This window comes from Peromyscus californicus, unplaced genomic scaffold (assembly GCF_007827085.1).
Source record: "Peromyscus californicus insignis strain IS unplaced genomic scaffold, ASM782708v3 Scaffold_7__1_contigs__length_154581171, whole genome shotgun sequence".
In the NCBI taxonomy this organism is placed as follows: domain Eukaryota; kingdom Metazoa; phylum Chordata; class Mammalia; order Rodentia; family Cricetidae; genus Peromyscus; species Peromyscus californicus.
In genome coordinates this window covers 86,697,630-86,716,098 of record NW_026294595.1, presented here as the reverse complement: position 1 = coordinate 86,716,098, position 18,469 = coordinate 86,697,630, and the positions used below count along the sequence as shown (strand labels likewise).

Below are 18,469 nucleotides of genomic sequence, written 5' to 3'. Positions count from 1 at the left end.
ATTCACAGGCCTTAGAAAAGACTTAGAGGATGGATAAAAACAAAGGAAAATACCTAGGTTAAGGCAATACCTAGATTCCTGTGACAGGAAGTGCAGTGAGAATATTAACCAAGATATGGAAAATATAAGTATGGTGGTTTAAATGTATCTGGCCCTCATAAGCTCATAGGGAGTGGCACTATTAGAAAGTATGGCCTTGTTGGAGGAAGTGTGGTCTTGTTGGAGATGCTGGATGACACACATCTTTAATCCAGACCTTGAGCCTGGAGGGCACACCTTTAATCTGGGCCATACCTTCTGTTGGAAGTATGCCACTCAAGCTTCCCTCAGTGTGACAGTCAGTGGACTTCCTGTTGCCTCTGGGTCAAGATGTAGGACTCTCAGCTCCAGCACCACATCTGCCTGCATGCCGCCACGCTCCCCACCATGAAGCACTGAACCACTGAACTGTAAGCAAGCCCCCTCAATTAAATGTTTTCTTTATAAGAGTTGCCGTGATCATGGTGTCTCCTCACAGCAATAGCAAACCCTAACTAAGACAGTAAGAATTAGCAAGTTTCAGGGACAGATCTGTCCACAAATATCTCACAAAACATATTTGAGAGAAAAGAAATGGTAAATGCTAAGTAGTCTTCATGAAGGAAATCACTGTCCCGCTCCACTTAGAATGCCAAGTGTGAGTGGACAGATGCCTCTCTCTTGCCGAGGATGCTGAAGATGCTACGTAGTTATACTTGTCCTGTTCTACTTTCATACAGTATTCTAGCAGTTCTTCATGTACAGGAAAGTACTTAGTATTTAGACAACTTCATAGCTTTTTTTGGGGGGAAAAGCTGTATGTAGACGAATTTCTAAATGGTCTTATTAAATGAAAAACACGGAGCCAAATATAGGGGTGAAAGCCTTAGATCAGGGAAATAGGGAGAGCCACCAGCCAACCTTACCTCACCAACTCAGCAGCGTCCAAATGCGAGCTACTTCCTGTCTTACCCACTCCTTTATTGCCTTGCTGTTCTGCCCTCTCATTGGTTATCTTAGCCAATGTGACTTCCTTGTCACTGTCTGTCTGTACAGACCTCCAGGTCTCTATGGTTGGTACTAGGATTAAAGGTGTGTGTCACCACACTTGGCTCTGTTCCCTAGTGTGGCCTTGAACACACAGAGACCCTGCCTGATAAGTGATCGGATTAAAAGCATGTGCTGCCTTTTTGTTTACTTAAAATGGCTTGCCTTTTCCCCCTGATCTCCAGGCAAGCTTTATTAAAACACAAATAAAACATCACCACAGCTATATTAGTTATGTCTTATATAGTTTGGTCCTTATTATTTACTAATTATTTACTGCCTGAGGCAGGAGAGCTGCTTAATCCCATAAATTTGAGGTAAGCTTGATGAACATTACAGAAGAAAAAAAAAATCACAAAATATTTTACCTTATCATAGGCTAAATTATGCACATATTATTTTAATCTCTTTTTTAAAACTTTTTTTTGTATTGCTGGGATCAAACATAGAGTATTGTATGTGCCACACAAGCTCAGTGATATATATTCCTGTCTGTCTCTTTGATACACTCACACACATTCCTCTTTGACTGTGTCTCTCATATATAGATATAGATATATGACTTTCATATATATATGAGACAAATGTATATTTGTGTGTGTATATGTATATACACATACATTTTAGCTCAATACATTCACTTTCTATTTTACTAGTTATGATTGACACCTTGGCCTGGTTTGAGATTCTGTGTTGACACTATGCTGAGTGACCAAATGTCATGGAAGACGGACACATGGTTGTTATACTTACTTGTCTCTGAGAACAACTCCTTCAATACATGCACCAAAAAGGACAACATTGCTTAAGTCTGATATGCTGAGAGTCAAGGAAACTGTTGTTATCCTTTACCTTTTCTACAGTAACTACACTCAGGATGATTCTTTTACCATATAGTGAGTTGCTAAATTCACTAATCCTATAAAATCCTTTTTTAATGGTGCTTATGAAGCAGGGCAACTCTCTGGCAAGTGAGGCAGTAGTAAGAGATGGCATTATTATTATTAGATAAAAATACTGATCATCTTAGCTCTACTGCATGATCCCATCACCATGACGCAGAGGATACACACGAAGGATGTGGTCAGGATGGCAAGGACGGTTCCAATGGGAATGGACTTCTGAGCATCTTTCAGATCTCCGGATCTGTTTGACCCAGCCATGATACCTAGTAAGGGGAAACACCAAGTTAACGTCTTGGCTTTCTGGGCACTCTGATGTTCATATTGACACTGAAGACTAGGGGCAAACTTAGATCTCCTGAGAAAATGTGCTCACTGTGGCTGATGGCTTCTAAAACCTAAGAGCCCACCCTCTTACCTGTAACAGAAGGAAAGAAGATCCCCACCAGAAGAGTGAAGGAGGTGGTGATGTCAGCAAGGACATATTCATGGTTTAAGCTGCCCAAGACATCGGATGACTTGGCTGATGGCTTTTCAATGATCTCCCCCTTTGGTAAATAATTACTCCAAAGATTTTCTGCAAAGGGGTTGGGGGTGGGGTGGGTAGGAAGAAAGAGGATACAAGGATATAAGCAATATAGAAGTAATGTAAGTACATGATTTCTTACCCAAATAACATTCAGTCAGAGACCCCTATAATTATTGTTATAATTACTGTACTGGAGACTGACTTAAGACTCTTTAAATGCCAGGCAGGTACTGTGCCTACCTCCACCTCAGCCCTTATAATAGTTTTTAAAGCCATTGTTTCTTCAACATGAACACATGTTAAGTATTCCAGAATAAAACCAATGCTATTTCTCATTTGTTCTAATATAATTTTATAAAATGATTTCACATAATAAATGTAGTTAATTTTCCTAATATAAATTAGTAACAGTTAAGCAGACTAAAATTAAATGCCACAAAATGCCTATTTTTAAATTAGTTATCAAATATAAAATCTACTTTTTAAAAAATTAATATCAAAGCAGTTTTTAACCTCTTAGCATGAACTTGCTTAATGGGCAAGGAAATCTGTGGACAAAATATTTAAGATGGATGTCATTTAAGCAAAGAATTTCAGAAATTTAGTTGAGCAAGGAAAACACGTATGACTGGTGACATTAAAACAGTTCTATTTTAGCTATCACTGCAAGAAGATCACTGGCAATTTTTTAAGACTACATTGAGTCAGACACGAAGGCAAATCCTTGTAGTCCCAGCTTGAGCCTGAAGTCCCATGAGCCTGAAGCAGAAGGATTGCTTAAGCTCAGGAGTTTGATGTTAGCTTGAAGAACATTGCAAAATAAAAATATTCACCAAATGTTTTATCCTACCCTAGGCTAAAAAGTCTTTTGTCTGCCTCTGTCCTTAAAAGAAGGCAAATTTTAACAGATGCACTCTGCCAGGGAGCTCTAAAAACAGATAATCTCACGAGAGAAAAACAGAAACATGCTGGGTATGGTGGTGCATGCCTATAATCCTCCCAGTACTCAGGAGGCTGAGGCACAAGGATTCTGTGTTTAAAAGTTATTCATGAATGCTGTGGGATGTTCTGTATGGCAAATGTGTTGCTGATTAGTCAATAAATAAAACACTGATTGGCCATTGGCTAGGCAGGAAGTGTAACAGGTGGGACAAGGAGGAGAATAAAGCTGGGAAGTGGAAGGCTGAGTCAGAGAGACACTGCCAGCTGCCACGATGACAAACAGCATGTGAAGATGCCAGTAAGCCACGAGCTATGTGGCAAGGTATAGATTAATGGAAATGGATTAATTTAAGCTATAAGAACAGGTAGCAAGAAGCCTGCCACGGCCATACAGTTTGTAACCAATGTAAGTCTCTGTGTTTACTTGGTCGGGTCTGAGCTGCTGTGGGACTGGCGGGTGACAGAGATTTGTCCTGACTGTGGGCCAGGCAGGAAAACTCTAGCTACACATGAATACATGGAGACCCGTGCCATGTCCAATAGAAGAGTCTTAGCTGCCTACATGCAGCTCAATGGTGGAGCATGTGGTCCTTGTCAGACATAATCCTTGGGTTCAAGCCTAACCTCTGCAATCATAATCATCACTATTTAGGTCTAGGTCATTGGCCCTAGTGGGGAAGCTACTGCCTATGTTTGCTAAATGGACATGCTGTGCTTGTCCAACTGCCTTCTAAACAACTATATATGTATGCTTATATGTTAGTGCTGCCATCAGCTTTGGTCAGGGAAATTTCTTTTTACAGTAGGCAGTGGTAACTGTGGAGCTTCATTAACGACTGGTCAAAGTGATAAGAGTAACTGACCTTTGAATGTTTAGTCATAAAAATATCTGTATCCCCCTCTTCAAGGCTCAGGGAATATCGTGGGAAAGGGGGCTGGAAGAACAAAAAAATCCATGGAAGAGAGGGAGTGACAAAAGAGTGCTGACTTCGGACGTGGCCCTTGCATGCTTCAACTCACAGCAGCTCTGATTCCCTGCACAAAATCTTCACAAGGCTGGCTCTATCAATATCCTGTCATATAAGGAGGAGGGCACTGGCAAGACCCCACCCATCCCTGAGGCGTTATACCCAGCTCATGGTTGATGTGGGAGGGAGAGACGTTTTCTTCAGTCCTGAAGCCACTGTAAGGGGCCCATGCTACAATAAACAACATGTCACCCACGAACCTATGAGCAATCCTAAACAAATGAGAGAATGGGGGGCATGATCAAAAGACCTAATATACGTGTATAAAATACGATAATAAACTTGTTATACATAATTCATATATTATAATAAAAAAGGGACAAAAAAAGCATCTAAGATGGGAAAGCCTATTTCCCCCACTGTCCTAAGGAAGAAATAACACAAAACAAAATGAGTCTAATTAAACTCTAACTTACCAGTAATGATACCACTAGCCAGCCCAGGAATGCCTTGGATGGAGGTGACATTGTTGTGAACAAAGTACTCGTCACAGGTGGCATTAAAAAACTGACTTGAGTTACAGAAGAATCCCCATAGCTTTGATGGCACTGTCATGTTGTTAACATCCTTGGTCTTAGAGCAAACGTCAAGGTGTCTTGATGAAAGGGTGCGGTTGCCCAGCATGCAGACCCTAAAGCAAAGCAAACAGGGAAGAGAAAGATCTAAGTTTTAAAGAGGAAAAGCAGATTAGTAAAGGGAAAAAAAGATCTCATTTCTCAGAGATTCTACTGCCATGGGTAGGAAAAGACGAGTGATACTGACCAGCACTGTGCATCACGTGACTTGCCTTTTCTGCCAGTATAATCCTCACAGGTCTCGCAATATTTTAACATTTATCTTATGTGGTGGAGGTACTGAGGTTTACAGAGATTCAATAATCTGACCAAAATCAAGGTCACACAAATGGCAGGTGGTATTCAAACACAAGGACTGTACAAAGAAACTACGCTGAATTATCTTCCAAACATATTTGGCGATTCATCCACTTTCAGGACAAAAAGGATCCTGGATGGGTTCAGTAGTGTTCACGTGCTTGCTGTGGAAGCATGAGGTCCTGAGTTCAGATCTCCAGACACAGGCAGAAAGCCTGGTGTGGTCCTGCATGCCTGCAATCTCAGCACTGGGGATGAGGCAGGTGAGGAGGACAGACAGAAAGGCTGGGATTCGCTGGCCTGCCCGTCTAGATAAACAATGCACACAATGAAGTTTACCTAGGGAGTCTCAGGGAATAAGACAGAGAGCCACAGAGGACTGACACCAGATACTTCTGGTTTCCACACAATCACACAGGCGAACACCCAGCCACCAGCAGCAGCAACAACAAAACCTCAGAGCATTTCTGCTCTTATTTTAAAAATATCCCAATGCTCACATTTTGTTTTCTTTCTAGGCAGAGGGGGGGTGGGGAAGATGGAGGGAAAGAAAGAAGGTCGGAAATGAAAGGAGATGGGGCTTTACATTCCTAAGAGCCTTTGGAACCACCTGTTTTGCTGAGTCTTCTGTTGTAGGACAGCTTGACTAGATTTAACAAGCACATCCCTCTATGGCCCAAGAGAAAACCGTTTTTGACCTTAAGCCTAGACCCAGTGGTAAAGAGGAAATTTAAGGATAATACAAATATTAGCTGCTGATTTATTTTTTCTTCTACCCAGAGACGTAAACAAGGAGAGAGTAATAGAGCCATAGTAAAATACTTCAGAGGTTGAACAAAACAAGGCTCAGAATCTGCAGAGTGTGTTCATACATACATAATGAACCGCATTCGATTACTTGGCTTCAACAACTCTTAACAATCCCTAGTTTTGTTTCATGGTCCTTCTACAGTTTTTTTTTTTTTAACATATTATGCAGAAATTTTTAAAAACAAAATAACAGACACTATGATTTTTTTTTTCCAACCAAACAGAAGTGGAGAAGCCCCAAAGGGAACCTGAAGCAAAATGGAATTTCCTGAGTTGAGATAGAGCTAAAATGTTGCATCTAAAACTTTTATAACTCTGAAAAGGAACTTTGATTATTTTATGGTCCCTAAGTAAGCAAAATGAAAGTTTATGATGGAATCTATTACTGGCATCACAAAGAAGCAATACCAAAGAGCAGTCAGGAAACCTAAGTTCATGTCCTTGCCCCACCATTAGTTGACTTTGGAGAAAGTTATTCATCTTCACTGAGTTTTTTTTTCAATCATGAAAAAACGTTTGATTTTTCTGTAACCTGTTTAAATCAGCATAGTACCAAGAAATTTGATTCCCAGCTGAACCATAGGACTTCAAAAGCAACTTCTGTAACAAGATTACAAATAACTGAGTACCAACCAGCCTTGGTGTCACAAATCAAAGGGAAAACAGGTGAGTCTGTGAGTGAAGGCTCTGCACAAAATCCATCAATTCACTACTGCACCGTTTATGGCATGTAATGTCCTCCACATACACATGCTATGACTTTCATTTCCCTTTATTTTATACTAATAACTCTTAGCACTTATGGTACCAAGAATAAAGAAAATAATTAAACAAATTAGGTAATTCTTTTCAAAAAAGATTTATTTAATGTGTGGGTGTTTCTGTCTACATGGATGTCTGTGCACTAGTTGTGTGCCTGAAGCCTGTAGAGGCCTCAAGAGTGTAGCAGATCCCCTGGAACTAGAGTTACAGACAGTTGTGAGCCACTATGTGGGTGCTAGGAATTGAACCCAGGTCCTCTGGAAGATCATCCAGTGATCTCAGCTACAGAGTCCTCTCTCCAGGCTGCTACTCTAGAATTCTTTTGAATTGGTTTTTATTTTAAAAAGCAACTAGACATTTAAATGCCTTATAAAGGTTGCTGGTAATGACTATTGACTACAAAGTCCTTCATAGATGGTTCACATATACACAAGGGGGCACCTAAATAGGTATACCTTAATGATGGCTACAGTTGCTAGGTCTACACTTCAGAAGTGAGGAAGGGGGTCAACAGGACAGTTTATCAGGAAGTTTCCTGCTGGGAAACTGGGCCAATAGGAAATCACTCCATGAAATTCTGATGGAAATGTTCACATCACCAGATCCTGTCACTGACTCCCCAACGATGACCAGGTGAAGAGATAGGCACGTACGGGAAGTGTGGTGGAGCAAAGGAAGACTTGATGGCACCAGCGTAGATAGCCAAAATGGACACAATTACACAGGCCAGGAAAAGTGAGGCAAACTTATTCACATAGCGTACGCCGATGAATACCACCAAGACCATGAGGACCAAGAAGGCTGTGCCATAGACACGCATGTTATTTAGCATGGCTGCTGATTCCTTGAGTGCATCATCACTGCGAAAGATGGCAGCTCGGGGGACAATATACACCTGTTACAAAGAAAAAAAAAGAAGCAGAGAGGAAATGATGTCATTTAAAAACAATCAAGTAGAAGGGCTGTAACAGTTTATGTTACTTTTACTTTTATGAAGGAAAGGAAAGCTGGAACAAAAAAATGATTAAAACATTGTTTATCCTTTCTTCTTTCATTCATTTGTTTTTAGAAAGGGTCTCATTTTATAGCCCTAGTTGGCCTGGAACTCAAAGAGATCTACCTGCCTTTGTTTCTCAAGTACTGGGATTAAAGTTATGTACCACACTGGGCTGCAAATTAACCAAATTTTTATTTGGCTCTAGAATGTCCATAGAAATGTTATGTCATGGATTATTTTTGTTTTCTAATTGCTAATTTGAACATCTACGTTTCCAAATGGGAAAAAGAAAAAATGATTTTACTGAAAGGCTACAGAAAATATTTAAAAAATGAGTAGAGAAATAAAAACTCTATCATTGGGATAAAGTTATCAAAAAGAGGTTGGGGATACAGCTCAGTCAGTGACTGGCTTTGCTGCACATGAATTCGTAGTTGAGTTTGATTCCCCCGGACTATGTAAAAAGCTAGGCACGGTAGCATGTGCTTGTGATCTTAGCACTGGGAAGGTGAAGACATGAGGACCCCCAGGGCTGCCTGGCCAGCTGGTCAGAGGTGGAGAGCCCCCAGCCCCAGTGAAAGACTCCATCTCAGAAAACAAACTGGATGGCTCCTGAAGAACGACAGGTGAGGAACCAGGTTCATCTCTGGCCTTACACACATATATGCAACACACTAGAACACCTATGTGTATGATACAAACAAATGAGCTTTGTTTTACTTTTCTACATTGGCATAAGTCTTTTCTACCTCAATATGAACTCCCTGGTTAAGGTGACAGAGTTGGGGACAATCAGATAGAGGGAAAAGGACAGGCAGGCGAAGGACACCTCAACCTTTCTGCCTCAGAGTCATGGTAAGAACACAGTCACAGCAACCATCACCTGACTGGCTGCCCCACCTGATCTCAGAAACTTTAATATCTAAGAAAACAAACCCACAGAACTTCTAGATTACAGATCACAATTAACTCATTACTTACCAGGAAAATTTCAATGGCACCAAGAATATACATGGCGGCTGCAAATGTGGTGCCAAGGTAAAAGCAGAGGCCAACAGCCCCACCAAACTCTGGGCCCAGGGCCCGGGAAATCATGAAGTATGAGCCCCCAGCTACGAGACAAAAACAGATACGAACAATAAAATGAGGGTATCACTAAGAGGACTGTAAACAAGTCATAAATAGAATTCAAAAATATGCAAAAAAGATGTTTGGGAAACTCTGTAACAAAGTAGATTTGCTAATAGGAATGATGTACCCAATTATTAGGAAAAATTAGAATATTTCCTACAGGAATAGGGTAGTCTAATAAAATATATTTTATAAGTGAAAAATGTGGCTGAAATTAAAGCACTGTTGTCTAAAAATAATGAGATTTCAAAGATAACATCCTTAAGCCAAACAGCATTTGTCTTTGTCTCTTTCACTTTTAGAGGCAACACTGACACCGTACACTGGAAACAACAGAATAAACACATGAAGTTTCTTTGGCGCTTATACCTCCAGCTTCACAGCACAGAAACAGTGGGTGACCGCTAACAGCCCTGCGATTCAAGCTCGGACTACTGACCTGGCACCACTCCATTAGTGGCAATGGCACTCATGGAGATGGCAGTCAACATCGTCTGCAGAGAGAGAAACAAGAACCTTATTACTGGGCAGAGCTGACATTTCTGTACTGCTTTCCTGTGTGTGGACTTCAGAGCATTTACAAACGTTTAACTCTACCCACCCTTACGAAGAGTCGCTGTGTAACATATTCAAAAGGAACAGTTGGGGAGAACCACTGGAAAGCTGGCTAGACTCTACAGACTAGCTACAATGCCAAAAACAATATGCAGGAAGAAAGAGAACCACTGGAACAAATTCAAAACATCATCGAGTAACAAAGTACATAAAGGGCTTCAACAAGGGCACAGCTGGAGGAGGCACAGTGACTAGCTAGTAGGCTGCTGTGGTACAAGTAGGAGATAAACTCTACAGTGTGATAGTGGGGATAAGAAGCAGAGGCTGTATATGAAGCATCTCAGAGAGAACAGATTGGCCGTGGTGAACGGCAACCAAGGAGTCAAATACGGCCTTGAAGATTCAAGCTTGAGAAACCGGGAGTGGGGAAGCCATTGCCAATAAGTTATTAACGACATGGGCTAGGTCTGCTTAACCTGCATGGTTAGTGTGCAGCTGAGCATGATGCATACGGAGGACATAATGGTTACCAAAACAAAGGGGACAGCAGATTGATGGACAGGGGTGGGATATATAAAAATGAGCACTTTAAATTAAAGGAGAATCAGAATGGGCTGAGTGTAAGTGAGAGAAGAGCCAGAAAAACCTGAGTAATTTCTGGGGAAAACATAGGAAAGGAGATTTCAAAGTGAACCAAACCAAATCCAGATTCACCTCACCCTTCTCAGGCACTGTCAATTTTTTTTCAGTACATTTTACAATAGTGTATACATTTTCTAATAATTTTCTGTTACAACATCAGTGTTTTCAAGCCCAAAGTACCCAGATTTTGAATTATTTAAAGACCCACATTTTGTTATTTCCAAAAATCTAGGACACCATTTACTACACAGGAAGAAATGGATAGTGGGTGCTGAACAAAAGCCCTTTAGATTTTAAGATCAACACTCTCTCTCCTGTTGGGAGCGGGTCTTCACATATCTTCTGCTCTTGATCCCCAGGAGGTCAAGTGCATATGTACTCTCAGCAGTGAAATGCCCCAGGCCAGCTCCAGGGGCCAGTGCAGGAGGACTTACACAGCAGCAGCAGATGAGGACAATTGCAAAGGCCTGAAGGACTCCAGCTGTGCCCACCACCCAGGTGAGACGCAGAAAGAGGATCACTCCAAAAATATTTTGTAGACATGGGAGGTAGACACCCATGAAAGTACCCATTTGGGGGCTCTGGAAATAAAAATGTAAGACAAAAGGAAAAATTATGTAGTTAGCCATAAAAGATGTTTAGATTTACCACATTAATCTCAAAGCATAGGTAGGAAGGTTAAATAGTATCTTCACAGGTCTCTTAGTAAAGTCCATCACTGTGCTTCCATTATCTGTAATACATGTGTAATTTAGATAAGTTTCTACATTTTTATTATTCCTAAGCAATGGACCAATCAACAATCTAAAAATGTCTATTACTCAAGGTTGTTAAAGTTTTATTCTCATTTAAAAACACAACAACTTACAGAAATTCTGAAGAATTAGGTACAAATTCTTCACATACTTGGTAAATGAAAGAGATGGGGAAAGTAAAAACTTGAGGGCCATTTGGCCCCTTTGCAAAGAGCTAAACTAACTGTGTGTATTGGCATAATTTTATTTTAAGAAAAACAGTAGCAGTAAAAAGTCTAACAACTACTGGGTATCATTATCATGGTGGATACCTATGATTCTAGCACCTGGGTCGCTGAGGCAGGAGGACTCTGAGTCCAAGGCTAGCCTGTGTTATATTTGATACACCATCTCAAAAACAAAAACAAAAACAACAAAAAAAAAACCCTTTGTACCCAGGCAGAGGGCATCAGAGGCCGGGTAGAGACACTCCTCCCCACTGACGTGCTAGCCCTTCTCCTGCTAACATGGCTAACTTCCTCCCTGGGATGGTCTCATACCACCATGTTAGACAGCTTTCTCCATCTGATCGGCCAGGGGATCAGACTCTGCCAGCAGGCTCTCATTAGTCTCCCTCCTTTTAACCCTGCACAAGTCTTAGGTCAAGCTTTACTTGACACTGAAGATGCTTTAACAGAACTTGGCAAGTTTAGGGACTGGCTTCCCACGTGAAGCTAGGGTACTGCACATTCTGTCTGGGCCACGAGGCCAATGCTCAGAATGGTACTGGGTACATCAAGCATTTACTACACAGTTTCTTAACACAGACTGATGCCCTGGGCATGCCTTCATCTCTGTCCTGTGTTCTGAGGCCTCACCTTGGTAGGCTTCTTCTTCCCTTCAGTGATGTTCTCCGCCTCTTCATGCTCCTTTGCTCCCTGTGTCAGGTTAGTATAGTTGGCCATGCGGTTGAGGAGAGAAGACACCTTTGGTCTGGTGTCCATTTCTTCCTATAAAATCACAAATAATTTATGAAGGATGCTGCAATTCAGCAACAAAATAAACTTTCTACCAGGAAACAGCAAAATAAATGAGAAAATATTTCACAGATAAATATTTTAAGAAAATTCTTCAGTGAGACAACTTGTTTCTGACATTTGAAAGATTACAGAGCTGAGAGCACAGCTCAGTGAGAGTGGTTTGCCTACATGCCTGAGGACCTGGGCCAATCCCCAGCACTGAGACGGTAAAAAAGACTACACTTAATTAGGGCAGCCAGTTAAGGTAGGATACAAAGTACTGGGTTTCATTAAGGATTTTTTCATACACATGTATAATTATACTTTTGTTCGAATCTGTTCCCCTCCTTCTCTACCTTCCCACATTTCTTCTGACCCTCTTATAGGCCAGGTCCCTCCTATCCTCATTAGCCTCCTCTGCTTTCACGTTACAGGCATTCAATTACCTGTCTCCACTTCTCTGCTCCCTTAACATCTCTTCCTCCATTCTCACAGTCCGCCAGAATTCTGCTCTCTTACACACACACACACACACACACACACACACACACACAAATACACATATGGGAGAGAAAATATGTACTACTTAATAGTCGTCTTAGTTTGTCTTAATTTGCTTAACATAAAGATTTTTATTTCTAAACATTTTTCTGCAAATGTGATGATTTCATATTTCATATGGTTGATGAGAATTCCACTGTGTGGGCTGAAGGGGTGGCTCAGTGGATCAGAGCACTTGCTACTTTCCGAGAGGCCCAAGTTCAGTTCCTAGCACCCACACTGGGATGCTCACAACCACCTGTAACTCCATCACCAGGGAAATATGATCTCTCTTCTACTCTCCCCAGACACATACATAATTAAAATATTACCTCAAAGAGTGCCAGATTTTTATCAAAATACTCATCTCCTTCTTCATAGTTGGAATTGTTGAGATAAGCATTTCGAGCTTTTTTATGTCCGTCATCTGAAAAAGAAAGGCAAACATTGGCATTTTATTGGTTCTGAGACACCAGCACCAATAACTATGCTGTCTCTGTGGTAACAGAGACTATTTCAGATTCAGGTTCAGCCTGAGTGGTAGACCTCAATTAGCACTGCTTGGAGAACATGGTGTTTTTCTAGCAGGAGCAAAAGCAAATTGGGGAACCAAGGAAATCAACACGAACAATTCCTTTTCTTAATACAGAGATCTCTGGAGACAATAGAGGGCCTACCCTTAAGCTTATCCACAAATAAATAAACAAAACACACACAGTATTTCTCTCCCGGTGTGTTATACTACTCCAGATGTGGACTATTTTACAAATGATTGCTGCTGATAAAAGAAGAAAAAGCTATTTCCAGGGCCTTCTGACATTAAAAATGAAGTGTGTGTGTGTGTGTGCGCGCGCGCGTGTGTGCGCGCGCGCGCTTGCCTGTGGAGGTCAGAGGACAACTTTGTAGATTTGTTTCTCTCCTTCTACCTTTACAAGGGTCCATGGGATGAAACTCAGGTTGTCAGGCTTGCGTGCCAAGGGTCTACTGAGCTATCTCGTTGACCTCATTTCTGATGCTACCAATTACATCAGGTGATTTAATCTATGATGACGATTACTTGTTAAAATTCTTTGAGAATTACAAACAATGTATTTTGAATATATTCAAGACCCCAACCCCCTTACTCCCACCTCAAGCCTCTCATTGCTTCCAACCCAACTTTGAGACTGCTTCTTTTTTTTGACCTTCTTTTCCTGTCAGGTCCAGTTTGTGTTGCTCATCTAGTTTTGGGATTGAGGTCTGCTCTGGTATGTGATCACACTATCAAGGTCATCATCATTAAATCTCCCTTTCCCAGAAATCACTAAATGCTAATAATTACATATCCACCTTCATTCCCACTGTGCAGGAATTCTGTCTGGTTGGAGCTTGTGGAAGTCCCTTGCACACTGTCACAATCACTGTGAGTTCATATACGCTTCTGTCTGGAAAACACTGTCTCCTTTAAATTATCTACCAACTTTGGCTCTTACAGTCTTTCTGCCCCCTCCTCCACAAAGATCCCTGAGCCTTGAGATAATATATGAATGTCAAATTGAGGCTAAGCACTCTACAGTCTTTTGTTTTCTATACAGTGAGCAGCTGGAGGTCAGCAGTAGTTTTTGAAAGAGTCTCGCTATGAGGCCCAGACTGGTTTCAAACTCTTGAATATCTTTCATCAGCCCCAAAGTACTAAATTATAGATGTGTACCTTTGTGGCTAGCATCCAATATATTTTTGTATGAGCCCTTCCATATTATTTTTATGTTGAAAGAGGTATTGACTGGAATCTGATGAACTAGCTGTAAACAAGGAAGAAACAGAGCTCCCAAGACAGCAAAGTTTGTGTTAAATGAATACTTCCTACTCTTTAGCTTTTTAAATTGTGCGCAAGTTACATGATTGCACAGTCTGGCAGGAGAGAAGAGAAAAAAATGTGTAAATACGATTTAAAACTAAGGTTCCCATTACTAAAAAAATACACTCGTGTAAAAATGAAGAACATTAAAATAATTATCCATTACTTTAAATATGGAAGATGAGCCTGGCAGAGGATAGCAAGCTACTGAGATGACCTGGTCATCTAGAAGGACATGAGACTGACTTGAAGGAGTTCCTGATGGTCGTGACAGGAAAAGTGATTGACACATGAGATATTCAAAATTATATTTTTAAAAAGTCAAGTATACAAAGTTGAAAAATAACAGAAGAATCAACTTTGCTGTCTGTTTTGTGCTAACTATATTTGAGGATAATATACAGCTAAAGACTACTTTTTTATAGACACAGTGTAGCTAATCTATGATACATGGAACAGTACATAGGAAACCCTTGCCAATTTGCAAACATTAGGGGGAATAACAGATTTAGGCAATCATCATCAATGGCTGTGAAAACCATCTTGATAAAGGGCTGAAATATAACCTTCTAGTGGGCAAATGAAGAGGACCGTGAGCCTGTTGACTAACAAATCATTCGAAGCAAGACACTGCTCATCCTATGTATTCTTAGCAAAAGAAAGGAAACTCAGCCTAATTAAGCCTGTCAGGATCACAGACAATACAAAGGAGGAAAACTGTAGGCATACACAAAGACACAATCACTAAAGTCAGAATGTAGGATAATCTCATTTCTTCAGCAAATCACAGGCTAAATGAGTGAACTTTTACTGATTAAAGCTTAAGATGTGACTGAAATCTAAGATACGATCTTTGTTAGACTCCTGAAACAAATGTGAAGCGACTTTTTTTTTTTTCCTTCAGTTTTTCGAGACAGGGTTTCTCTGTGAAGGTTTCGAGCCTGTCCTGGAACTCACTCTGTAGACTAGTTCAGCCTCAATCTCAGAGAGATCCGCCCACCTCTGCCTCCCAAGTGCTGGGATTAAAGACATGTATCCCCATGGCATGGCATAGAAAGAGACATTTCTAGAACAGAGAAATGTCAGGCTGGAGAGATGGCTCAGCTGTTCTTCCAGAGGACCTGAGTTAAATTCCCAGCACCCACAGAGCAGCTCACAACCATCTGTAACTACAGTGCCAGGGGATCCAATACCCTTTTCTGGCCCATGGGTACCAGGTACACACGTAGTGCACAGGCACATATATAGACAAAGCACTCATATACATAAAATATTTTTTAAAATTTAAAAACAGGGAAATTTAAATGTATGCTAATTTAGAAATTTGCATTTATTATTATCAGGCTTCTGCGGGACCAGAAAGCACCCTGGGACTAGGGCACTGGCTCCACTGGGATCTGAGAGCACTATGCAACTAGCCTCCAGCCCCAGCGGTCTCAGAGGACAGTGAGGGGCCTGAGCTTCAGCTCTAGTGTACTCAGGGTCCCCTGAAAAACTGGGCTTTGGCTTCTTCGGTGGTCTTTAAGATTACTATGGGTGTGGGGTTTTGAATCCTGTGGTTCCAGTGGTCACTGCAGGACCCCAGAGTCTAGACTACTGTGCTCCCCCAGAAGTTACTTAAAGTCTACTGCTTTAGCTACAGGCCACAGTTAGCACCCAGACTTCAGTGGGTCTGACATTTGCTATTCTGGCCCCCAGTGGATCCACAGGATCCAGGCAATGACAGGGGTTCTAACCCCATCTGGCTGCCTTGGTTCTTCATGGGCCACTCCACCCTGGGTCTTGTTGGTACACAGCTACAGTGGGATTACCTCAGTGACTACACTTGACAACACTAAATTTCTGCAGTCCACACAGCTAAGTTTCATGCAGTTAATCCTCTAGGAAGAATCACAGAAAGCAAAACAGAATATACTCCAATGGGGAAGTCAAAACCGAAAGTCAAACATACTCTAGGAGATGCATAAAATACAACAAAGAAACACAAAGACTATGACATAGCCACCTTCCATGACCCATCCCAACCAACCACTCCCTTATGAAGGAATCCAAAACCACAGAGATAATGTCTAAGAATTCACAGTGCTGTGGAATAATCCTTTTATACACTGTAAGATTTGTCACTTGAATTGGTTTAATAAAAAGCTGACTGGCAGGTAGCCAGGCAGGAAGTATAGGCAGGACAACCAAACTAAGGATGCTGGGATTAAGAAGGAAGGAATCAGGGAGATGGCAGCATATGCAGAGGAAACAGGATGTGTGGAGAATAAGATAGCAAGCCATGAGCCAAGTGGCAGATGGTAGATAAGAAATATGGGCTATATGGGCTAATTTAAAGTTTTGGTTTTTTTTTTTGGTTTTTCGAGACAGGGTTTCTCTGTGTAGTTTTGCGCCTTTCCTGGGACTCACTTGGTAGCCCAGGCTGGCCTCGAACTCACAGAGATCCGCCTGGCTCTGCCTCCGGAGTGCTGGGATTAAAGGCGTGCGCCACCACCGCCCGGCTAATTTAAAGTTTTAAGAGTTAGCTAGTAACAAGCCTGAGCTATCAGCCGAGCATTTATAATTAATATTAAGCTTCTGAGTGGTTATTTGGGGGTGGCTGCCGGAACAGGAAAACTCTGCCTACATTCACAGTCTTACTTTTTAAAAGAATTAGTGATCATATAGAAGATTCAAACAAACAGATGGACAAATTAAGGAGATCTATCCCAGATTTCAATAAGAGAGTCTCAAAAGTGAATGAAACAGTAAATCAGAGGTGAAAGTCCAAATATAGAGGAAAAATTCAGCAAGGAGACTGAAACATTAAAAAACAAAACACTTGCGGTAAATGAGATGGTCAATCAAATAAAATCCACAATATGCCATCATGGACAGACAAGAACAAGTAGAAGAGCAGGTTTCAGAGATGGAAGACAAAGACAATACAATCATGCATATATCTTCTTGAGGTGGTAGGTGCATGAAAATGTAATTGATAGTGAAAATATAAAACTCTTAAGTGAACCTTGGAGTCACAAAAACTACTCTAACAGCATGGAAGTTTATTGAGATGTATAGGGTTTGGGACCAGACAAGTATTTTGATGGGTATGTTAATATAACTACATGATGATTTTGTGTGTTTATTATAATAACTTTTTTTTTTTCTGAGACAAGGTTTCACTATGTAGCTCTGGCTGTCCTAGAACTCACAATGTAGACCAAGCTGGCCTCAAACTCTCGGATCCACCTGCCTCTGCCTCCTGAGTGCTAGTATTAAAGGTGTATACTACACTTCTGGTCCAATAAAGTCATCTTTAAAATTGCATTAATTTACTTTTGTTGGTGTACATTTGGTCACATGTGCCACCTGCCACGTTATGTGAAGCTCAAAGACAACTTGTGGGAGTTGGTTCTCTCCTTCTAACCATGTAAGGCCCTGGGATTGAACTCTGGTCATCAGGCTTGGCAGCAAGCACCTGTATCCACTGAGCCCTTGCTACCCAATGCTAGTTTTTTAATAGTAAAAATGAAAAAACAGCCGGGCGGTGGTGGCGCACGCCTTTAATCCCAGCACTCGGGAGGCAGAGCCAGGCGGATCTCTGTGAGTTCGAGGCCAGCCTGGTCTCCAAAGCGAGTTCCAGGAAAGGCGCAAAGCTACACAGAGAAACCCTGTCTCGAAAAACCAAAAAAAAAAAAAAAAATGAAAAAACAAACAAACAAATAGAAAATATAGAATGTGAAAGTTTCTTTAAAATATTCTGGGAAACTATCAAAGGATAAATTAAAGATATTCTTTTTTTTTTTTAATCTAGTATTAGGACATCCTGTTCAACTCTGCTGCTGCTGCTGCTCTGTTTGGACACCTCATTCTTGAGTTCCAGGTGAATCACTTTATTGATCAGTCAAATCTGGTTCTGGCTGCTTTTGCACAGGCTTCTATTGTTTGACTTCTTAATTGATTTGGAAAACAAAACAATTTCCATGGAGACTTTGCATCATAGGAAGACAATGATGCTTGTAAGACCTAGTTATCCTGATCTATCCTGACTTGGGACAATCATGAAAAGTAGAGGCTTTCCACAGAAGGAACATAGCTCTTGCCAGATTTGCTTCTAGAGAA

At 41.1% G+C, this 18,469-nt stretch overlaps 1 protein-coding gene across 3 annotated transcripts in view; it reads right to left on the bottom strand.

Moving 5' to 3' along the window:
- Positions 1-18,469, bottom strand: part of Slc12a6 (solute carrier family 12 member 6) — a 90,563-nt gene that overhangs the window by 19,483 nt on the left and 52,611 nt on the right. For all 3 annotated transcript variants that reach the window (XM_052722553.1, XM_052722554.1, XM_052722555.1), the window contains 10 exons: positions 12,861-12,955; positions 11,848-11,979; positions 10,670-10,816; positions 9,478-9,532; positions 8,889-9,019; positions 7,564-7,805; positions 4,883-5,097; positions 2,386-2,544; positions 2,135-2,233; positions 1,819-1,876 (listed from right to left, as the gene is read on the bottom strand). In XM_052722553.1, the coding sequence (XP_052578513.1) occupies positions 1,819-1,876; positions 2,135-2,233; positions 2,386-2,544; positions 4,883-5,097; positions 7,564-7,805; positions 8,889-9,019; positions 9,478-9,532; positions 10,670-10,816; positions 11,848-11,979; positions 12,861-12,955 (1,333 nt within the window). The remainder of the gene's footprint in view (positions 1-1,818; positions 1,877-2,134; positions 2,234-2,385; positions 2,545-4,882; positions 5,098-7,563; positions 7,806-8,888; positions 9,020-9,477; positions 9,533-10,669; positions 10,817-11,847; positions 11,980-12,860; positions 12,956-18,469) is intronic.